The 24,531-nt window shown below is 37.0% G+C and overlaps 2 protein-coding genes across 9 annotated transcripts; one reads left to right on the forward strand and one right to left on the reverse strand.

Moving 5' to 3' along the window:
* Positions 1 to 24,531, reverse strand: LOC107912086 (uncharacterized). Of its 7 annotated transcripts, XM_041099127.1 has the most exons (28): positions 24,115 to 24,531; positions 23,935 to 24,030; positions 23,691 to 23,848; positions 23,313 to 23,586; positions 23,178 to 23,245; positions 23,009 to 23,078; positions 22,544 to 22,909; positions 21,482 to 21,561; positions 21,317 to 21,368; positions 20,941 to 21,094; positions 20,702 to 20,789; positions 19,741 to 19,843; positions 19,547 to 19,634; positions 18,478 to 18,575; positions 17,244 to 17,426; positions 16,616 to 16,867; positions 15,687 to 15,782; positions 15,475 to 15,569; positions 15,310 to 15,373; positions 15,130 to 15,217; positions 14,953 to 15,026; positions 7,007 to 7,021; positions 6,758 to 6,904; positions 6,564 to 6,637; positions 1,681 to 1,787; positions 1,400 to 1,518; positions 958 to 1,101; positions 1 to 789 (listed from the first exon to the last, which is right to left on the reverse strand). In XM_041099127.1, exons 1-28 carry the CDS (start codon positions 24,289 to 24,291, stop codon positions 577 to 579), a joined length of 3,543 nt encoding a protein of 1,180 aa, XP_040955061.1. In that variant the 5' UTR covers positions 24,292 to 24,531; the 3' UTR covers positions 1 to 576. The 7 variants fall into 7 exon arrangements, 6 of the variants coding, with proteins under 6 accessions (XP_040955061.1, XP_040955062.1, XP_016695648.1 ...); XM_041099128.1 differs by lacking the exon at positions 7,007 to 7,021; XM_016840159.2 differs by having other exon boundaries at positions 1,024 to 1,101; positions 1,459 to 1,518; positions 6,758 to 7,021.
* On the forward strand, positions 8,417 to 9,307 carry LOC121220036 (uncharacterized). Of its 2 annotated transcripts, none has more exons than XM_041099129.1 (2): positions 8,417 to 8,857; positions 8,994 to 9,307. In XM_041099129.1, the coding sequence occupies exons 1-2, from the start codon at positions 8,417 to 8,419 to the stop codon at positions 9,000 to 9,002; spliced, it is 450 nt and encodes a 149-aa protein (XP_040955063.1). In that variant the 3' UTR covers positions 9,003 to 9,307. The 2 variants fall into 2 exon arrangements, with proteins under 2 accessions (XP_040955063.1, XP_040955064.1); XM_041099130.1 differs by having other exon boundaries at positions 8,997 to 9,307.

A 24,531-nucleotide genomic window follows, 5' to 3' on the forward strand; every position in this document is an offset into this window, starting at 1 on the left:
TTGGAAAATGGCATTAGTTATCCATTAGGCCATGCTGATAGATGCAAACGAATTAAAGTACTACATAGTTTGAGAATCTGATCAGAGATCCTTTGATTACACTACCATCATGTTACAAGAACAAAAAGAAAATCTATATCAGAGGCTAGAATGTAGTAATCCATGTGTGAATGCATTTAAATTATTGGAATCCCAGTCCCACTTCATACTGCACACAGCACCAATACAACCAAAAACCTATCATAATTCAATACACAATAGGATCCAACCCCACCCCCCCCCCCACCCCCTCCTTTTTGCACTGCCGGCCTAGCGGAGTACTGGAAATTCTGTACCAAACTCTCCTCACCACCAGGAGGGGCCTTTTCTGCATATGGGATTAGTTCAGTTACTCCAATCTCTGTTTAATCATCGGATAGGAAAGGGTATTTCCAATCCAATGAACTGGTACATCAAGGACGAATGGCCAATTCATCTGAGTAAAAGTAGTGTCCAAGGTGACCAAACTAAAATTACCCAATATAACATATCAGCCAGAGCTACCGAGCAAAATAAAAATGGCAGATTATGGGACCATCAGATTATGCTATTGTTCAGCTTCTTGAATTTCTGACAAATCGTATGCTGGTCCGTGCTTTCATAAACTTCGATTATGGACTGTATAGCTTTGGCTATCATCTCTTTCTTTCGGTTACCAACAGAATCACTTCCAACGACATCAGACTGAGAACTCGTCTCCCCTAGTGATGAGTAGAGCATCTTAAACCAGTCCTCCAGAAAAGATGCTTTCTGTTACACGAGTTAAATAGTTAATGTCTTATAGAAAAGACACTCGTTAGTGCTTTAATAGTTCATATCTTATAGAAATTTCTTACTCCATGAAGAATGCAGCTATTTTCTATTTGGAACATGAGAAACCATCTATTTTAACAAACAAAAATGATATGCCAAACTTACAAACAAAGGAGCACTGAACTCATTCATGGCATTTGTGAATGTCAAATAAGGTCGATTAAATCTTACTTTGACAAGAAAATCTTTCAGCGGTTTGTGGTCAGTAGCTGAAGCAAGGCTAAGAACATGCAACAAGGTTGAAGTTGACTGCGATAGAAAAAAATATCCAATTAATGATCAGGCATGGCCTTGTCTTAATTACCTTGGAATCCAACCAAAATTTTATGAAATAATCAGTAATAAATGAAGGAATTCATTCTAAAAATTGTCATGAAACTTCAGATTCACAGGAATTATTGAGGTGATTCAAATTTTCTCTTAATTTCACTAAATTTAATACAATTGACATGGATTAGGTAATAAGTATTTCTTTGATAAATGCAGAAATTGCAAGATTCCTAAACTGTTATATCATTTCAAAAGACTATCATATGCATAGAATAACCTGCTTTTCAAGTGCAATCCTATATTTGAAACTTGAAGGTGCCAAAATTGAGTCAGAACCTAGATTCTCCACTACATGCTCCAGGCCTTGAACAATGTCAGGGAAAGATTTCCCATAATCTGTGCCAAACGAGGTATGCCATGTCAATACTCAGCTTTAAAATGTCAAACATAAGATTAAAACCAAGAGTAAACAGAAGAGAAGCAGATAAATCCCAGACTCCCAGTTATTAAGTCTAAGTTTAGCCATAAATAATGATTGAAGGTATCAGTATTACTCACCAACTGCCGCTTCCGGCACAGCCAATGCAGCAGCAGCTTGTATCCTGATCTTGAAATTCGAAGAATCACGTAAAAGCAATAGAAGAATACCAAAAACTGATGGAGCCCTGCCAAAATCATATACATTTGAAAAAACTCAGAGGAAAAAATTCAGTTCATTTCTACTGCTTTAGTTTTACAGATTTATAAGGAGAGAAATAATCATTTTAAAGGAAATAAATCCTAATTCCTAAGAATCAGTAATTGATATCTTAATTTCCTAAGAATCAGTAACTGAGATTAGTTTCTATTTACAAGAGAACTAATAGTAATAAGGTAAGATTTCTATCCTTAATTATAGGGATTCCAACACTCCCCCTCAAGCTGGAGTGTAAATGTTAATCAAACCCAGCTTGCCAATAAGTTCTTCAAACATGTTTCTGTTCAAACTCTTTAGTTAACATGTCTGCAACTTGTTGTCTAGTAGGTAGGTAGGTGATGCATACTTCTCCTGAGTGCATTTTTTCTTTTATAAAGTGACGATCTATTTCCACATGTTTGGTCCGATCATGATGCACAGGATTATGTGCTATGCTGACAGCAGCTTGGTTGTCACAGTACATCTTCATAGGTCTGGTATAAGGCACTTTTAGTTCTCTCATAAGTCTTTGTATCCAAACTCCTTCGCATATACCATTGAGATAGTGCTCGATACTCTGCCTCTGCACTGCTGCGTGCTACCACAGACTGTTTTTTGCTCCTCCACGTCACGAGATTACCCCAAACATAACTACAATAGCCGCTTGTAGACCGTCTATCATTAACAGAACCTACCAGTCAGCATCAGTATAGACTTCCACGCTTCGGTTGACAGTCTTCTTGAAGTACAGGCCTTTACCAGGAGTTCCTTTTAGATATCTTAGTATTCTATATGCAGCTTCCAGGTGCTTCTCCCTCGGGGCATGCATATACTGACTAATAACACTCACACTGAAGGCTATGTCAGGACGGGTGTGAGATAGGTAGATGAGCCTTCCTACTAGACATTGATATCTCCCCCTGTCGATTTCTTCTCAATCCTCATTAGTTCCCAATTTAAGGTTAAACTCCATAGGAGTTTCAGCTGGTTTGCTGCCCATCAAACCAACTTCCGACAATAGATAAAGAACATATTTCCTTTGGGAAATGAAGATACCTTTTTTCGACCTTGCTACCTCCATACCAAGAAAATATTTAAGACTTCCCAAGTCTTTAAGTTCAAACTCTATATCAAGAAATTCTTTCAATCTCAAATTTTCGCTCGAGTCATTTCCTGTTAATATTATATCGTCGACATACACGATAAGGATGCAGCATTTACCCTCTTTCGACTGCTTGTAGAACATGGTGTGGTCTGCCTGTCCTTGAATGTAATTTCTGCTAGTCATAGCTTTTGCAAATCGGCTGAACCACGCTCGTGGAGATTGTTTCAGCCCATACAAGGACTTCTTCAACTTACACACTTGGCCCTTGTTTTCTTCAAACCCAGGTGGGAAATCCATGTATACCTCCTCATTTAATTCCCCGTTGAAAAAAGCATTTTTTACATCCAATTGAGTCAAGTGCCAATCAAGGTTGGCAGCAAGAGATAGCAGGACTCGAACGGTGTTTAGCTTGGCAACCGGTGCAAACGTCTCGTTGTAGTCGAGACCATAAGTTTGGGTGAATCCCTTAGCCACAAGTCGAGCTTTGTATCGGTCTATACGGCCATCGGGTTTAAATTTCGTAGTGAAAATCCATTTGCACCCTACGATTTTTTTTCCTTTAGGTAGATCCGAGACTTCCCATGTTTCATTTTTTTTAGGGCCTTCATTTCTTACATCACGGCTTGTCTCCACTCAGCTGATTCAAGAGCCTCTTCTATATTTTTTGGAGTTTTTACAGAATCAACATTAGTCACAAAAGCTTTGTAAGACTTAGATAAATTTCCATAGGATACAAACCGAGAAATAGGATGTTGAGTGCAGCTCATTGTACCCTTTCGAACTGCAATTGGAAGATAGATGGATGGTGACGGAGGTAGGACTTCTGTTTCAGAGCAGTCCTCGGTTGGAGATGTAATTGGCACTGCTGTATCAGTTTCAGGAGAACGATTCCGTCGGGAGTAAACCTGTATTTGCTGTTTTCCTTGATCAGGTGGCTGTTGTACTTCGGTGGAGGTATTGTTATTGGGAAGGACGGTGTTAAATTCTTGCTGCACAGGGGAAACAACAACTAAATCTAGGATAGGTTTGTTTGTGATAGTAGTAGTAGGACCAGGAGGTACAATGAGGAGAGTATTAAGGGTCTCATCTTCATTAAAAATCTCCCCCTGAAGATGAGATGCTGCAAAGTATGGTTCATTTTCAAAGAAGGTAACATCCCGAGAGACAAACATTCGGCACAATGTTGGTGAGTAACACTTATAGCCTTTTTGTGTAGGGGAATATCCAATGAAGATGCAGGTGTGGGCTCGAGGATCAAGTTTGGATTGATTTCGTTGATGGTTATGGACAAAAGCTTTACAGCCGAATATTTTGGCTGGAAGATTAGGAACATGAAATAGAGGGAAGGCCTTTAAAAGAGTATTTAGAGGTGTTTGGAAATTGAGGATCTTTGATGGCATTCGATTTATGAGATAACAGGCAATGAGGACAGCTTCTCCCCACAAGTATTTTGGAACATTCATAGTGAACATTATGGCTTGAGCCACAGCAAGGAGATGACAATTTTTTCTCTCAGAGATCCCGTTTTGTTGAGGAGTGTCAGGACAAGAGCTTTGGTGTATAATGCCTTGGTCAGAAAGGTATGGACTTAATACAGAGTTGAAGTATTCTCTCCCATTGTCAGTACGGAGGGTATGTATGGTAGAGTTGAATTGGGTTCGAACCATTGAGTGAAAATTTTGGAATACTTTGGGTGTTTCAGATTTTTCTTTGAGTAGATAGATTCAACAGACCCCAGTATGATCATCAATGAATGTTATAAACCATCTTGCCCCTGTAATATTTTTCACTCGGCTAGCTCCCCATAGGTCACTATGGATTAACAAAAAAGGTTGGGACTGAATATGTGATTTTAATGGGTATGGCACACGGGTATGTTTAGATAATTGGCAAATTTCACACTTCAAGGAACTAATACTTTTATTTCGAAATAACAGCGGAAGACGTTTTTTCAAATACACAAAGTTTGGATGTCCTAACCTACGGTGCCATAACATAATAGTGTCCTCTTTTGAAGTGGATAGAGCCAATCCCCCTTGTGTATTGTTTTTATTCCAAATATATAGTCCATCATCAACTTTAGCAGTGCCAATCATCCTCCCCGATTTCTGTTCCTGTATCACACAACCAATTGCAGAAAATTCAACAAGAACATTTTCATCCTTAGTAAGTTTACTAATTGAAAGTAAATTACAGGACAAGTTTGGGACATGTAGGACTTTATCGAGAGAAAAACTCTTGTCATTTGTACTTCTCCTATTCCAGCCACAGGTGAGTAAGAACCGTCAGCTATGCGGATTCGGGATTTGTTATGACAAGGAGTGTAGGTGTGAAACAACGTGGAGTCACCTGTCATGTGATCGGAGGCGCCCGAATCGAGTATCCAAGGAGATTGATTATTAGATTCAAAAGCAATGTTGAGGGCAGTACCTTGAGTGGCTAGAGATCCATGAGTAGTGGGAGTACCAAGTATCTTATGGAGAGTCTCAAGCTGTGTTTTGGTTAAGCGAACATCAAGAACATCATCAGCAGTAGTGGAGGAATTAATTTCACCTTGAGTGATTCCCTGATTGATATTCTGAGTTATTTGTGATGTCTCGGTTTCAGAGAAATTTTCATTGATATCACCCATTGGAGGACTAAACCGAAGGAATTTTTAGGAAGGGAAATTAGAGAAAAATTAGGATCGAATGAATCCTAAAGCCCTGATGCCATGAAAAAACTCAGAGGAAAAAATTCAGTTCATTTCTACTGCTTTAGTTTACAGATTTATAAAGAGAGAAATAATCATTTTAAAGGAAATAAATCCTAATTCCTAAGAATCAGTAATTGATATCTTAATTTCCTAAGAATCAGTAACTGAGATTAGTTTCTATTTACAAGAAAACTAATAGTAATAAGTTAAGATTTCTATCCTTAATTATTGAGATTCCAACAACATTCATACAATATATATCAATTATGCATCATAAAGTATAAAAGGAAAATAAGTTGCTCATATAGACATAGCATGTGAAATTGAAAATGATCTAGTAACTAAAATTCAAATATCTTGGAGGACCTTCACATTTTAGCTTCAAATATATGAGCAGCGAAGTCTTATTACTAATAAAACCAAGAAACAAAAGTTTAGAGGCAAGAGAAGTTGAGGATTCTGAGAATAATGACTCGTGCCAGTATATTCATCACAGGCTTGGATATGTTATCTTAAGAAGAGGTATTAAAAGTTGTTTACAAGCAAAAAGAGTTTAATATTAAACATTGTCCCAGGTAGGAAACATACCAAATAATGAGAAAGTGTTCGCACAATATAACCATACAAAATTAACAGTGAAAAAGATCTAAGGGAGCTAAGCTAGTTTTCTATCCACAAGCACCATTCCAAACAAAAAGTTACTAGCTGAAAACAACTATGAATTTCGTGACTTCTTCCTATCATCAAACCTTAATGTGCAGGTTTTTAAAACTAGGATTGGCTACACCCATGATAATGTAGACTAAGGCAAGAGAGATGCCCACATGCCCAAACAATGTGAGGGCAAATTGCTCATTCAATAATTTATCCAACCTTTACATCAAACTGTACTGAACATGAACAGTTAAACCTATTGGGGCTGTATTCCTAAGAAAAAGAGCATGAAGTAATTAGCATCGTCGTACCAATCCATATCCTGCAGTTGTATTGTCTTATTCAAAAACATGTTGCTCAGCGCATGACAGACATTCCATTGAACCTAGTAAATGTAAAGTCACAATAAGAAACAGAATATAGTTAAACTAACATTAAAAATGATTATATGCTTGCACCATGTTGAGATTAAAGTTTACAGAAAAACTACAATGCAAGATAATACCTTGACATTTCCAGTTGTAACACAAGAAATAAATGCTTGCACCATTCTCTCTAGCCAATGCAAATCCTTCAATGATGCAGGATAGGATGAAGTTATCACACCTCCATCAAAAGCATTCAGATCATTTCTTGCTGGCAACATAGTAACCTGGTTGCAAGTGGACGAAAATCCTAATTTTGCCACTGGCTTTTTATCAAAATATGAACTCGTATATCTGACAAATCTTGAAAGATTTCCGAGAGCTCTTACAGCATTTGATTTAACCTAATAGAAGGAAACATGAAGAGAAATAAAAGCTAAAAGAGCTTCTAATTGATGTGCTAAGATGATATATTCAATCTCTTCTAGATATGAAAGCTTATAAACTATCACTTGGCTGAACATCAACCGAATATGTTGCTGCAACTTCTCAGTTTTCTTTAAGTGCCCATTTCCGACTGTCTTAACACATTGGTATAGATAAGACCTTCATGGATGCTCCAATATATGGAAAAACTTAGAAAAATTTAACCATACCAGCATAAGATACATACTCGTATCCAACACTCACCCCCGAGTCCAATTAATAATAAACCAATAATTACCCAAACAAAGTAAAATGCAGCCAGGATACTGGGATCAAATGTAGAAAATATATACAAAATAACAAACCAGGTTCTGCAATTTGCTGTCAAGCAAAAGGTATCTAGACAACTTGACAGCATTTCATATGTTCCTGGATTTATTATGGAAGAAATAATCATATAGCTGAGCCTACAAGTTCCAGATTCAAGTTTAATGAGAAAACATTCTCACTAGCAACATTTTAGTAATACAAATGAGTTAAGATAAAACTAGGAGATGTGTACAAGCAAAAGACAATTACCTCCACAAGAACAAAATGAAATTCATTTATTTGATTAATACATGTATCTTAGCAATTCGACATAGATCCGGTCTATTTTATCGAAACATGAGATGAAGGGATTTGCTTTGTCTACCAAACCAAATTTTAGGAAATAAAAACAGATACATAATTTTTGATAACTTCTTGCTGCCTCTTCCAAAGATTCCCGATTTACTTTTCGTACTTTACTAGCTTAGTGAGAGATAGAAACATTGTCTCGTTGTAATAATGAGCGAATCAATGAATGAATATGCAGTCTAAGCCAGACTACCCTATACATTTTCTAAATTGGTAAAAAGGAGAGATACCCATGCCCTTCCCATCTTCTACATTCTCTTTCTCATATGAAGTAACTCATACCTACATTACCCAGTTGAACTTTGATATGGACGCTTTTATTGCAATAGGAGTTTTTTAGTTTTATTTATTTATTATATCTGTTGGAATCCCTATAATTAAGGATAGAAATCTGATGGTATTGGAATCCCTATAATTAAGGATAGAAATCTGTTGTGATCTCTTGTAAATAGAAACTAATCTCAGTTACTGATTCTTAGGAAATTAGGATATCAATTACTGATTCTTAGGGATTAGGATTTATTTCCTTTAAAATGATTATTTTTCTCTTTATAAAGCTGTAAACTAAAGCAGTAGCAATATAACAGAATTTTTCCTCTGAGTGTTTTTACATGGCATCAGGGCTATAGGATTCATTCGATCCTATTTTTTTCTCTAAATTCCCTTACTAAAAATTTCTGTGGTTTAGTCCTCCAATGGGTGATATCAATGAGAATTTCTCTGAAACTGAGACATCACAAATAACTCAGAATATCAATCAGGGAATCACTCAAGGTGAAATTAATTCCTCCCTTATAATCACCAATCATCGGCTAAATGGGAAGAACTTCTTGCAATGGTCTCAATCGGTTCTTATGGTGATTCGTGGTCGTGGCAAATTAGGGTACATCAATGGAGAAATCCCACGACCAACCATGGCTGATCCTACTTATGCCACTTGGGAACTCAACAATTCAATTGTAATGGCTTGGCTAATCAATTCGATGGAAGGCCATATAAGCCGCACCTATCTTTTTTTCAAAACTGCAAAAGACATGTGGGATGCAGTCAAAGAAAACTACTCAGATCTTGGAACCGCCTCCCAAGTATTTGAAATCAAGCTTAAGTTAAAGGACATCCGACAAGGAACACTCGAGGTAACTCACTACTATAACAATTTGAAAATTTTGTGGCAAGAACTGGATATGTATTATGAGGCAGATTGGGGTGAAGGCTTAGAACACAACAGGTTTATGGTCCATCTCAACAATGAACGTCTTTATGAGTTTTTAGCAGGACTGAACCGTGAGTTAGATGAGGTCCGTGGCCGAATTCTGGGTAGATCACCTCTTCCAACGATCGGTGAAGCATTTGCAGAAGTTAGAAGAGAAGAAAAGCGTCGTCTTGTCATGATGGGAGATTCAAAGGAACCTAAACCTATGACTCCAATTTCTAATCGTCCTACTGAAACCTCTGCTCTCATCTCCAAAGGTCCACAGCCACAAAAACGTGCTGGAAATGATTCTGGATCAACAAGACCATGGTGTAGTCACTGCAATCGTGTTGGTCATACAAAAGAAAAATGCTTCAAACTCCATGGCTATCCTGAAAAAAAACAGAAGGATAATAAGACTGCCATGTTATCCTCCACTACTGCTGATGATGTTCTTGGTGTTCGCTTAACCAAAACACAGCTTGAGACTCTCCATAAGATACTTGGTACCCCCACTACTCATGGATCTCTAGCAACTCAAGGTACTGCCCTCAACATTGCTTTTGAATCTAATAATCAATCTCCTTGGATACTCGATTCGGGCGCCTCTGATCACATGACAGGTGACTCCACGTTGTTTCACACCTACACTCCTTGTCATAACAAATCCCGAATCCGCATAGCTGACGGTTCTTACTCACCTGTGGCTGGAATAGTAGAAGTACAAATGACAGAGAATTTTTCTCTCGATAAAGTCCTACATGTTCCAAACTTGTCCTGTAATTTACTTTCAATTAGTAAACTTACTAAGGATGAAAAAGTTCTTGCTGAATTTTCTGCAATTGGTTGTGTGATACAGGAACAGAAATCGGGGAGGATGATTGGCACTGCTAAAGTTGATGATGGACTATATATTTGAAATAAAAACAGTACACAAGGGGGATTGGCTCTATCCACTGCAAAAGAGGACACTATTATGTTATGGCACCGTAGGTTAGGACATCCAAACTTTGTGTATTTGAAAAAACATCTTCCGCTGTTATTTCGAAATAAAAGTATTAATTCCTTGAAGTGTGAAATTTGCCAATTATCTAAACATACCCGTGTGCCATACCCATTAAAACCACATATTCAGTCCCAACCTTTTTCGTTAATCCATAGTGACCTATGGGGAGCCAGCCGAGTGAAAAATATTACAGGGGCTAGATGGTTTATAACATTCATGGATGATCATACTAGGGTCTGTTGGGTCTATCTGCTCAAAGAAAAATCTGAAACACCCAAAGTATTCCAAAATTTTCACTCAATGGTTCGAACCCAATTCAACTCTACCATACATACCCTCCGTACTGACAATGGGAGAGAATACTTCAACTCTGTCTTAAGTCCATACCTTTCTGACCAAGGCATTATACACCAAAGCTCTTGTCCTGACACTCCTCAACAAAACGGGATCTCTGAGAGGAAAAATCGTCATCTTCTTGATGTGGCTCGAGCCATAATGTTCACTATGAATGTTCCAAAATACTTGTGGGGAGAAGCTGTCCTTACTGCCTGCTATCTCATAAACCGAATGCCATCAAAGATCCTCAATTTCCAAACACCTCTAAATACTCTTTTAAAGGCCTTCCCTCTATTTCATGTCCCTAATCTTCCAGCCAAAATATTCGGCTGTAAAGCTTTTGTCCATAACCATCAACCAAATCAATCCAAACTTGATCCTCGAGCCCACACCTGTATCTTCATTGGATATTCCCCTACACAAAAAGGCTATAAGTGTTACTCACCAACATTGCGCCGAATGTTTGTCTCTCGAGATGTTACCTTCTTTGAAAATGAACCATACTTTGCAGCATCTCATCTTCAGGGGGAGATTTTTAATGAAGATGAGACCCTTAATATTCTCCTCATCATACCGCCTGATCCTACTACTACTATCCCAGATTTAGTTGTTTCCCCTATACAGCAAGAATTTAACACCGTCCTTCCCAATGACAATACCTCCACCGAAGTACAACAGCCACTTGGTCAAGGAAAACAGCAAATACAGGTTTACTCCCGACGGAATCGTTCTCCTGAAACTGATACAGTAGTGCCAATTACATCTCCAACCGAGGACTGTTCTGAAGCAGAAGTCCCACCTCCGTCACCATCCATCTATCTTCCAATTGCAGTTCGAAAGGGTACAAGGAGCTGCACTCAACATCCTATTTCTCGGTTTGTATCCTATGGAAATTTATCTAAGTCTTACAAAACTTTTGTGACTAATGTTGATTCTGTAAAAATTCCAAAAAATATAGAAGAGGCTCTTGAATCAGCTGAGTGGAGACAAGCCGTGATGGAAGAAATGAAGGCCCTCAAAAACAATGAAACATGGGAAGTCTCGGATCTGCCTAAAGGGAAAAAAACCGTAGGGTGCAAATGGATTTTCACTACGAAATTTAAACCCGATGGCCGTATTGACCGATACAAAGCTCGACTTGTGGCTAAGGGATTCACCCAAACTTATGGTCTCGACTACAACGAGACGTTTGCACCGGTTGCCAAGCTAAACACCGTTCGGGTCCTGCTATCTCTTGCTGCCAACCTTGATTGGCACTTGACTCAATTGGATGTAAAAAATGCTTTTCTCAACGAGGAATTAAATGAGGAGGTGTATATGGATTTCCCACCAGGGTTTGAAGAAAACAAGGACCAAGTGTGTAAGTTGAAGAAGTCCTTGTATGGGCTGAAACAATCTCCACGAGCGTGGTTCAGCCGATTTGCAAAAGCTATGACTAGCAGAAATTACATTCAAGGACAGGCAGACCACACCATGTTCTACAAGCACTCGGAAGAGGGTAAATGCTGCATCCTTATCGTTTATGTTGACGATATAATAATAACAGGAAATGACTCGAGCGAAATTTTGAGATTGAAAGAATTTCTTGGTACAGAGTTTGAACTTAAAGACTTAGGGAGTCTTAAATATTTTCTTGGTATGGAGGTAGCAAGGTCGAAAAAAGGTATCTTCATTTCCCAAAGGAAATATGTTCTTGATCTACTGTCGGAAGTTGGTTTGATGGGCAGCAAACCAGCCGAAACTCCTATGGAGTTTAACCTCAAATTGGGAACTAATGAGGATGGAGAAGAAATCGACAGGGGGAGATATCAACGTCTAGTAGGAAGGCTCATCTACCTATCTCACATCCGTCCAGACATAGCCTTCAGTGTTAGTGTTATTAGCCAGTATATGCATGCCCCGAGGGAGAAGCACCTGGAAGCTGCATATAGAATACTAAGATACCTAAAAGGAACTCCTGGTAAAGGCCTGTACTTCAAGAAGACTATCAACCGAAGCGTGGAAGTCTACACTGATGCAGACTGGGCAGGTTCTGTTAATGATAGACGGTCTACAAGCGGCTATTGTAGTTATGTTTGGGGTAATCTCGTGACGTGGAGGAGCAAAAAACAATCTGTGGTAGCACGCAGCTGTGCAGAGGCAGAGTATCGAGCACTATCTCATGGTATATGCGAAGGAGTTTGGATACAAAGACTTATGGGAGAACTAAAAGTGCCTTTTACCAGACCTATGAAGATGTACTGTGACAACCAGGCTGCTGTCAGCATAGCACATAATCCTGTGCATCATGATCGGACCAAACATGTTGAAATAGATCGTCACTTTATAAAAGAAAAAGTACACTCAGGAGAAGTATGCATCATCTACCTACCTACTAGACAACAAGTTGCAGACATGTTAACCAAAAGTTTAAACAGAAACATGTTTGAAGAACTTAGTGGCAAGCTGGGTTTGATTAACATCTACACTCCAACTTGAGGGGGAGTGTTGGAATCCCTATAATTAAGGATAGAAATCTGATGGTATTGGAATCCCTATAATTAAGGATAGAAATCTGTTGTGATCTCTTGTAAATAGAAACTAATCTCAGTTACTGATTCTTAGGAAATTAGGATATCAATTACTGATTCTTAGGGATTAGGATTTATTTCCTTTAAAATGATTATTTTTCTCTTTATAAAGCTGTAAACTAAAGCAGTAGCAATATAACAGAATTTTTCCTCTGAATGTTTTTACAATATCAGGTTTTATTAAGAGTTTTAGTTTTACTTATTTTCTCTATTATATTAGGTTTTTATTTCCTTCATAAACTCTAAGTTAGGAATTCTATTAGGACTCTTTTCTTTGTTATTAACAATCTATAAAAGGGTGCCAATATGAAATAAAGAGATAAGCAATTATTCTATCAAAAAGAAACATTATTTTGAGAGGGGGTTCAGTCAAGGACGAGTCTGCCTTTTGAGTAGCCATAGGTCGAAGCAAGAATTCTTTCTCGTCTAGACCTGTAACTGGATCCTACGCCAAGGCACATAACAACTTGGTATCCGAGCCAGCTGTCATGGGTCACGAAAAGACTTTGACAGCCAAGCTAGAGGCTTTCATGGAACAAATGGCTTCAAGGCAACAAGCATTAGAGGAGCAGGTGGCGATATTATCTCTTTCGGTCCAAAAGATAACGAAAGGGGATTCAAAGAAAAATAATGAAGAACAAGGCAGCAGCGGAGGCACGAAAAGGAACTGAGACTCGCAACACGGTGGGTGCATGGTGCCATGATACTCTAAGATGGAATTTCCCACTTATGATGGTGTTGAAGACCCTTTAGGGTGGCTGAAAAGATGCGAAAATTTTTTTGGCAATCAACGAACTAACAAAGAAGACAAAGTAGGCTTAGCTTCATTCCATCTCTTAGGAGAGGCACAATTGTGGTTTGATCAAATGGAAGAAGAGGAGGCAAATCTTGATTGGGGGCGCTTCAAAGACTGTTGTCATGTAAGGTTTGGGCCACCTATGAGTAATAACCCCTTGGGGAACTTGCCAACTTCAGACAAACTGGGATTGTAGGGGAATATCAACGTCAATTTCAATCGCTATTGGCTAGGACTGCTAATCTTAAACCTCGACAACAAGTAAACCTCTTTACTGCCGGGTTGGTAGAGGAACTTAGAATTGATATTGTGATGCAACATCCGGAAAACCTTGGAGTTGCAATGAATATGGCTCGAACATTGGAACGTAACAAAATGTCTCTTCCAAACTGTCATCTCGAGCCATCCTGAACTGACCAACTTCCCAAAACACTGGCAGCAATTCAATCATTCTAACAACTAAGAGCATTGCAAAGGGAGGGAGACAAACAACAGAACCAACAGGGAACAATGGCAAAATAGGTTCTTCTGCACCATTTATTAAGCGATTGACACAGACAGAAATGGCGGAAAGAAAGGCTAACGGTCTGTGTTATAATTGTAACGAGTCTTATTCCATGGGACACAAATGTAAAAGGTTTTGGATAGAAGTACCAGATGTTGAAGGCAAGCAAGATGATGATGTGATAGATGATTTTGGATAAGTTCTGAAGTTTATTCTGAATTTGAGCTTGAGGACAAGCTCAACTCCGAGAAGGGGAGTAATGATATGGATGCTTTTATTGCAATAGGAGTTTTTAGTTTTATTTATTTATTATATCAGGTTTTATTAAGAGTTTTAGTTTTACTTATTTTCTCTATTATATTAGGTTTTTATTTCCTTCATAAACTCTAAGTTAGGAATTCTATTAGGACTCTTTTCTTTGTTATTAACAATCTATAAAAGGGTGCCAATATGAAATAAAGAGATAAGCATTCTATCAAAAAGAAACGTTATTTTGAGAGGGGGTTCAGTCAAGGACAAATCTGCCTTTTGAGTAACCATAGGTCGAAGCAAGAATTCTTTATTATCTAGACCTGTGACTAGATCCTACGCCAAGGCACATAACAAACTTCTAGCAGATAAAAAACCATATCATGAAACTCATGAAAGAAGAAATAAACTCAAAAGTTTTGCCAGAACAAAAACAAAAAAGCTGTGACTGTATCCAAAGCATACACAACAAAAATGCAAAGTGTGCATCAAATTACTATTTAACAATTAAAAGCTATCGTCACACCAATCTCATTAGTCCATGAAAGGTTATAAGATGCCTTATAATATATTATACCTTGTCCCCGTCCTTGGTTAGACGCAGAGCACACTCAATTAACAAGTCCACCAAATGGAAGTTTGTTTCTGAATCTATAAAAGTGTCAAGAAAAGAATAATTAGATATAGGAAATATTGTATTAGTCTATTAGATATAGAAAATACAAAAAATAATTCCACCACGCCAGAAAGCTACCTGTTGAGTGCTTTAAAGGAACATCATCAACAAAGTGACGGATAGAATCACATATGTTTGCCAAAGCCCAAGAGGCTGGTATTCGCACCTGCAAAAGTATTTGTAAGCAAAACTTGCATCTTAAACACTAGATATATAAGCACTCTCCTAAGGTCTAAATAAAAAAGATTTTAAAATTACCGAGACCATAGAATCACGAGTGTTAATCTCAACAGCATGGATAAACTTGCCAAGGTTCCCTGCACTAAATAGTTTAGGCTTTCCGTAAATTTAGTTTTCATCATTTTTGCACATACAACCCATTAAATCATAAAAACTTATATCCTAGTAACATTGCAGAATCACCTCGCAGAAGCTTTCTGGAAACATGAGACAACACCAATGGCTCGACAAGCAGCTGACCTAACTGAAGGAACCTTATCATGCTCAGCAGCACTGATCTATTTTTTTTTTCAAACATAAATCACAATAAAATGGAGTGAATGTTATGTAAGATCAACACAAAAGGGGAAGGGAACAAAATTTCAAGTTTTAAATAATGCTAAATCAGGACTTACTAGAGACGAAACAATGAAGTCCTGGTTTTCCTTCAAGAGAGAAAAGAATACAGAAGAAGTGATTCCAGCAAAACAAGTTACTGATGCAGTTCTCACCTTCCAAAGAAAAGCAGTTCAGTGTCATATACAGGTAAGAATATAATACTTCAATCTTGTTATAAGTGTAGTTACCACCTACAATGAATGATATGATAATCTCAATGCAAAAGAAAAACCACAATGTACAAATAAAAAGCCCAACTTTCATCGAACTCTTTGATATTCTTCACTAAAGCCAATGTCTGCAGCAAGCAATAGAATTTATCCACAAGGTCAAGATCTATTTTGTGAACCAAATAGATAATGATAAGCAATAAAATGAAGGAAATCAAAGCTGTCATAAGTTATTGTATGTCTGCAGGGCATTAAATGAGGCCAAAATGAATTCTCAACTAGCTCTCACAAATCAGTTTCTTGTGCTTAAACAATTAACCTTCACCAGTTCAATGTTGCTCTTACATCTAGCACCAATGGCCATCCATGTTATAAATCAGAATTCTCAAGCTTCTCCAAGAGTGCCAGCAGTTCAGAATTTTGAAGGTCGTGTGTTTCCATTCGACACTAGAGTACTTAGGCTTTTTCTATAAAAAAAATTAGCCACTAAAGTTGTGAATCATTTACACCATAACATAATTGGCCAAAAACTAGGTATTTAGAGGAAAATAAAAAAAAAATAAAAAGTTTAAGGCAAAGCGAAATGCATGTATCCACCTCTAATTGCACATAGAAGATTAAAGACAACCATGATGACCATCATCATCATAATAATAACAGAGAATCAAGCAACTCAGCTTGAATAAGCCTTAATCTGCTGAATGTCAGTTGTTTGGGTGATCTGAAGAGGGGGAACAAGAAGCTATCTGAAGAGGGGGAACAAGAAGCTAACTAACCATTGCAGAAGTATGCCATAGAATGAGAGGCATGAGCTTCTCAATTGTCTCAGCCCACTGCTGAAGTCCTGATGGAAATGTATTTCTTTCTTCTTTTGCATCTTCTGGACTCCGGGGTCCATATGATGGAGCTGATGATACTTTCTTTGTCCTTATGCAATCAGAAGTAAATGGGGAATCCAAAAAATTTTCTTCCGAAAGATCCTCAGTTCCTCTAAAACCAGATATTGCACGAAGGCATTCATCCAAAACCTGAAGAATGAAAATAATAAATTAACATCAAAAGGGAGAAAAAGAAAAGAAAATCAGAAATGGAAACTGACAAAAACTACCACACAGATAAGGGCATCTTTGCCCATTACACACTAATAACTCTGGCAAGAAGAGTCTCCTGGCCTTCCATGTATTTGGTGCATGGATGTGTTTCTGGAGTTTCCAGACAACAAAATCCAGAGGAGCAAAATAAAAATGATACTAATACCTATAGAGTCCATATAAAAGGATTTGATATGAAATGTCAATTGGTCACAAAAATTGCCACAAACATATATACAGACATATATATACATGCTCACATACATAAATATATGTATATAAAAAAGAAGAGGAAACCAGTTGGCAATTTCACCTTTATAGCAGCTGTAACAATTTTTTCCCCAACAAATAGAGCTGTATTTCCAGCTAGTTCCTTCCAGGACTTTGTTGCAACTTCGGCATTACCTTCTCTCAGAAATTTATAAACAATAGCAGAAATTTTTCCCCAGCATACTAACATTAAGTTCGGGTAATTGTGAGAAATGGCTCGAAGGGCCTGCAACATGAAATGCATATATGTACACACAAAAGGTTTTTTCAAATCAAAATGCTCAAAGGAATCTCAATAGAATAAACTCAAATCTCAAGTTTCAATATCAAAAATCAACAAACCAAACCTAACACAACCAATCTCTCTATCTGTATAGCAAGAGGGAGGGAGGGGGAGAGAGAGAGATACACATGCATATATACATGTGTGTATGAATAAACCTAGGTTTTAATTTCAACCCATTGAAAATAAAGCCCACCTATATGCCACACAAAGTCTTAATAAAAGAAACCAAACAAAGAACCCCACAGAAAGTAAATCGCAGACTTCAAAATTTTGCAAGAATATCTTCCATCATTATCCTTCTCAATCAAAATACAACATTGCACAATGACAAAAATGAAAGTATCTTTTTTAAGACAAACAAATATGAATTTATTCTATTTTATCTTGAACTCTGTTTTTCCACATACATCTTGATCAATATAGATCACTATCATCCAAAAGCCAATTCCTTCATTTGTTCCTCTTTGTGTGTGTTGTCTATGGGGAAAGGAAAGCTTCCAAAGACAAGAATGGGCATTTGTAAACATGCTCACTTAACATCAACATTAATAAAACAAGCATTATCTTCGCATTTAACTTTACATAAGGTTCATCAATTTTATTGCACAGATACCAGATTTATTGTTTAGTAATCCAGTGGTTCACAACACATCCAAATGTATCTCATTCCCTCTTCAGCTTCAATTATGTCCTCTTATCTTTGCTATAGCAAGCAGCTAGTTTTGGCATCTTAGCAATGTCTAATTGAATGAAACAACATATATTGAATAATTACCAATGATTTACCAATAATCCTACACTCTATTAATATAAGATACCAAATTGTGAAAAATCAGGAAGTAATAACTGGAGAAAAGGAGGAAAGGAGCACACAAGAATCAGGGATAAGAATGATACATTGCTCAACCAGAGAAGTATTAGTAAGCCACCAGAACTCGACATGACCAACTAACACATTAAATGCTATAACTTTAAATTTACTTGAAATTACCTGAAGTGCTTCAAAGCAAACTGTTGGGTTGCTTAGTCGTTCACAATGCTTAAGTAATGTTAGAAAAACACCAGACTTCTTGTCAGCCTCCACAAAACCTGGAATAGGCTTCAAATAACAAGGTTCAATTAGCAAATGATTTCTAGAAGAGAGAAACAAAAAATCAACTTCTTAACTCATAAGCTTATAGGATAGAGAACAGGTCAATGAAAACTGGAAGTGGTATCCATTCAACTGATGGTTTGTTCACATCGGAAAGACTCAACTGTAAAATAATAATAAGAATATGAATAATAAATAATCAAGTACTGGCTATCATTTCATTAAAAGAAACCAAAAAGAGTTATTACATTACATGAATGATACACACATTCACTCAGGTCCCTTTGTGACATACCCAACAAAAATCCTCCTACAATAAACAGAAATTGCAGCAATTTATCCATTAACAAACGTTTTTATGAACCATGTGTAAAGTGTTCAACAAGGTAATGGGTCACAAACATGGCGAGCAGGTCATAACCGGCTTCTATTCTTATGCCATTAGTCTACAACATTAAAGTGAAAAACTCATTAAAAGACATTAGTCTACAACATGCAATGGAATGATACATGAGAAAGTGATAAAGGGAAAAAATTCTAATCCTTCAAGAGAGACGTATGTTTGTGATTATATGAAATGGTTGAAGAAACAAAATGAATACCAAGGACAAAAGGTTAAGAGTAGAGTAAATTCCGGTGCCTCCTATAACTCTGACTGGGGTTCAGTCACTCAACTTTCTCTCTCCTAATCATGAGATGTCGTTATAAAAGTTATCAGCTCCACGGTTTTAATTTTATTACCAAAGGTATAACCAATCAGCATATTGCTTTTTAATAAATTCTTTCATTTGAAATCACTCTAATGATTACCATATATGCTTTAACTAGTTTCACAACCGAAATTCATGTCCTCCACCCTCCCCCAACCCCCACCTCCCCCCATAAAAAGAAGAGAGGAGAACCTAACTGAAAAGAAAACTAATTTTGACCATAATAATTGGGCAAATTTTATAAAAAGTGAGATAACCTGTCGACAATTCCTTTAAAATCATTTCTCTGACTTGGATGGAAGGTGAAACTGATAAAGCAGTTGTCAAACAGCTAATAGCAGCAGCCTAACAAAAGAAGTAAGATATAATTATCTTCACAAGCGAAAAGGCCTAAATGTTGCCATCCACACCAGTCAAAGATAAAATATAAAAACAATTAAAAGAACCCTGCCTGCAAACCAGTCTGATCACTTTTGAAAGGAAAACCAGCTTCAATCCTTGCTTGTAAAGATAAAATTACTTTCGGCAACAATTCACCTGGCATTCGTGAATATCTGTGGAATTACAAGCAAAACGACAAAATAAATCCAATATAAACATGCTAGGCTCTTCCTAAAAGATCAAAGGAGGCAACATATGAACTTAATAAAGTCATGGACAAAAAGTAATCAGTTCCTTTTCAAGCTGCTATCCAACGCATCCAATAAAAACCACACTGGTTTTTTCTTTATGCGTAGAAACTATTCAAACAATTCTACCACTTAAATCCTTCGTAAGTCCAAGTGACCCTGAAAATAGATCTGATTATCTAGCTTGTTCTTATCAGTTCAGAGAATTGTAAACCTGTTCTAACCTGGATTACAGAAGTGCATATCATGTAAATCATTTTGCATGCACACCACAAAAGCAGATCCTATCGGTCTTCCAGACAATGACCAGATATCATGATACTAAGAGCATACAAAACAATATTAGCAGTGAAAGAGAAGGGAAAGGATGATGGGGGCGACAAAGGACAGAAAGAAGATAGAAATGAAATCACCCCGGGATTGATATAAGGCCACTCATCAATCTCATAAGTAAAAAAATATGAATTTAAAATAATCCCATCAATTTATAATTTCTCTTCATTCTCTTTGTTTTGAACAGATTCTCTCTTCTTTTTTTGTTCTTTTTTCTCAGTAGGTATAATTCACCATATTTGTCTCTATATTGCCACCTAAAAGAGACTCCACAGATTTAGCTTTATTATACCCGATTGAACAGAAGTAAAAGAAACAGAGTTCAGTGTCATATGAATATAAATGCAACAGAAAGATTTAATTGAAAAGAAATAAATTACCAGCTAAAAAGGAAGAAAATAAGTAAGCATTTTAACAACCACAAGAAGAGATAAGAAGAAAGACTCATACGGTGTGGATGATATCAAAAGCATTAGAATCTTGAAAACCAACACCAGCAAACGACTATTAGTTTCATGCTGAATTAAGTATAGAGTACCTACATCACAAAGGCAAGGGCCAAAGATATTATTATAAATAACTTTATCAAAATTCATAATAATAACTAACAAGTAAGAAACACACATGGGAAGTACCAAAGGCAAGCAGAGTCTTTAAAAAAATGAACCACACAGGATATAATCAAGTACCAGTATGCAGCTGCATTAGTATCTGGCCAAGTGAACTAGAAAGTGCCATAAAAGATCCCAATTTAGCAGATTCTTTATATTCTGCTACCTGAAGAAAAACAGTAGCAGGCCCATCCATCATGACAGCCAGAGCTGAGGCAGATGCCATCCGTGCCTAGGCATCACAAAATTGCTCATGTAAGCAAAAAGCACGATTCAGGTTTAAGTAACACATCTGGCAACTACATGATGTAAAGCCATAAAAAACAAAGAATATATCTTTGTCATAATCCAGTGATTGTCAACTAAACTAAACATGAGGCATAGGTGTCATATAATTTTCCAAGAACAATAAATGCTAAGGAAAAAAAAAAACCTACAAAGACAAAAGTTTTACCTTCAAGTAAGGATCAAATAGCAAGGATGCCATCAAAGTGGCTTCAAATTTTCTGCAGTCAGCTATGTTAAATAAATGGAACAGAAAGACTTGCTACAGGAAAACAAAATGATAAAAAACTTCATGGAAAATTAGCTCAATAGAGCAATAATAGGATTACATTACCTTGGTTGTAGTACATCATTGGTCGGCAAAAGCATTGTCCATTGAGATGTAAAGGATTTGGGATCAGCTTGACAAAGATCCTGCACCAGAAACACGCAACCAAAGAAGCCCTGATTCAGATTCAAGTTCATGTGCTTGCACAAAGTGAAAGTACACGAACATTAATCCAAGTCTTTTGGAGCAATTAAAGAATTAGGGCACTCTTCCTTTTTTAGGGACAATGAGATCATTCACTAGTACCTTTCCCATTAATGGCCAAAATGGAGCCACAAAATGCTACCGAGCAAGAAGTGCCATTCCACAAAATTTTGAAAACCATAAAATAAAAAATTAATAAGACATGCGATGTCCATGTTTTGATATCATCAATACACATTAGTTAATCCAGGAGTGGCAGAAAGCAATATCACAGTAACAAAATAAATACTATCACAAAACTAAAAAAGGTAAAGGGCTATCAGATCATAGTTTTGAACCAAATATAAAACAGCTGGATACTTCAGAAATTCCAGCATCAACAAAATGACTGGTGTTCAGGAACGAGTACTTAAGAATGTACTAATAAAGATTTAGGAAGCATAAAATAGAGTTTTGGTTGTTTTGAAGAACATGGAGAGCAATTAACCGTATAAAACCAATTTGACTTCCAACCTAATTATTTACAGACATAAGAAATCCTAAATGCATGAAGTATCAAATCAAACATATAAAACAAACCACCAAAAAACCATCCTTCATGCCATATCAATGTTGATTTCATAGTAATTATTTAATTTCAATTCATATGATTAATCAGAAATTTTAACAATTTAGACTACAAATTTTCAGTTCTAAAAGACTTGGTCTACGCTGAACGACCTAGATTTGGGTATCTTCCTCATTGTTCATGAGTATTCCCACTAATTCCTAGATCAAAAAAACGCCACATTTAAAAAATTTTCCACATTTAATATGGAAAGCTCAAAAATCACCTCAAAGCAGGCTTTATAGCTGCATATAAACATTGGGGAAATAAAATCAAAACGTAGTCACAAGTAAGAAGGAATGATGTTCTAAACTTACCTGTATACAAACAATGGCAGACACTCTAATCTTTGAGCATCGAGAATCATTAATATCTTTAAGTGATCCATCACTGTCACTGTAATCAGAGTCTGATGATGTAACATCAACCATAGAAGAAATTTGATCAGAAGAACTCTGAGGATCTAGAGCTTTAGCCTGCCTAGTATTTAAATTGTCCTTTTTGCGCAAGTGTGGAGGCCTATATGGAGTACTATTTGTTTGTTTAGGCTCTTCTAAAGTCAGCTTAAGCCTTGGTGAACCAAATTCTTTCTCCTTGGAACTGACAGCAGCACATATGACTTGGTTTCCACTGGTAAGGCCATAAACGAAAAACATACGCAAGGATGCCACAAAACTAGACACCTGAAAGTAACTTTTGTATTACATTCATGCAGTAGCAAAGCAAAAAGAATTTAACATTTAAATTAAAACTATGTCCATAAGTTGTAACGATTTGCTTACATGTTCTGAAAGAGAACCTTTAGGATCCAGAAGAACCAAATGAAGGCAATGCAGAAGAGAAGCATAAAACCTGTACACAACAAGAAAACTTGTTAATTAATACTTGAAAGAGCAATGCGTGTTTTTATTTTATCAAGTTCTCTCCACGGATAAGAAGGAAAGATCATACCTTGACATGATAATGTCTTCCACAACCAAATTCTTAGAGGCTAATAAATCCATCATCTTCCTAAAAACCTAATTAAAAAAACTCAACTTCAGCATCATGTTTACAGAAGCCACCAAAGCCAAATAGAGAACTTGCCTGAATGGTTGACTGCCAAATATCAACTGGAAAGGAAGAACCGCTCCTTGAATATAGTTCACCAAGCATAGTAAAGGAAGCAGTTAGAACTTCCCATAAACTACCATTTCTCTGTAATTTCTTCCCCATTTCAATAGCACTCTTTTGATTGCGACTTGAAGAATACAAGGAGATTAAATCCGTATGAGAACGTGCAATGATGTGAAGAAGAACATTTACCAACTGAATATCATCTGGCAGAGAGCATTTTCGTTGGTTTTCACTAACAAGATATCTGAGGATTGAATAAATTAATAACATTGTTATTATTAATGAATTCGAGCAAGCATAAAAAATAAAAGAAAAATGGATAAGAAAAGAATGTGAAATTGAACGAACCTGAGAGTTTCCAAGCATTCTAAAGTTGGTTTATACAAAGAAGCACTGGACGTTGCTTTGGCAAGAAAATGATCAATGATTTTGGTGGAGGAGTCAAGAAGCAAGGCCCAAGATGAGGTATTGATATCGAGAGAAACCCGATGACTGACATCATGGATCTGGGGCAAACAAGGATATGGATTAGCAACTAGATAACAAATAAAAAATAATCAAATAAGAACAAGTATGATCGAAATTCAAATACCAAGCGGCAAGTGTTGGAAAATGTATGGACCAAATCGTGTTGAAATTGGGAGGCATTGGCAACGAGTTGGATGAGAAATAAAAGATCGGAAGTCACCTGAAAGTAACAATCGAAAATCTTTAACATTAAATGACAAATAAGAGCGAGAAAGATGGTGGAATTTTGGGAAATAAAAGATACCTCGTGAGCAGGGAGGTCGGAGGCGGCAGATATGAGAGAAGAGTGAGAGTGAGAGAAGATTAGGGATTGTACAAGTTGAGGGATGGAAGGAGGGCTTGTTAGTGTTTCGTCTCTCAGAGTAAGAAATGCCGTTCTCCATGACCTCACCGCCGTCATTGACGATGATGATGCCGCCATTGACGGTGTCTCCGCCTGGGATGACCAAATACTACAAGCTTAATTATTCTTTCAAATTTTCCGTTTTGGTGATGGAGTTCAACGCGGCTGGGGCCTCGTGGGAATTCGCCTGCGCGGACCTTCGACTTCGATCCGGTTAACGGCGCGGTTTTAAATAAAGCCTTGGGTTCGATTCAATTAGATTTTTCGAATCATTTGCTATAGTTTAGTTCCACTCAAGTGAAATTTTATGGGTCCAGC

This window comes from Gossypium hirsutum, chromosome D08 (genome assembly GCF_007990345.1).
Source record: "Gossypium hirsutum isolate 1008001.06 chromosome D08, Gossypium_hirsutum_v2.1, whole genome shotgun sequence".
Classification (NCBI taxonomy): Eukaryota; Viridiplantae; Streptophyta; class Magnoliopsida; order Malvales; family Malvaceae; genus Gossypium; species Gossypium hirsutum.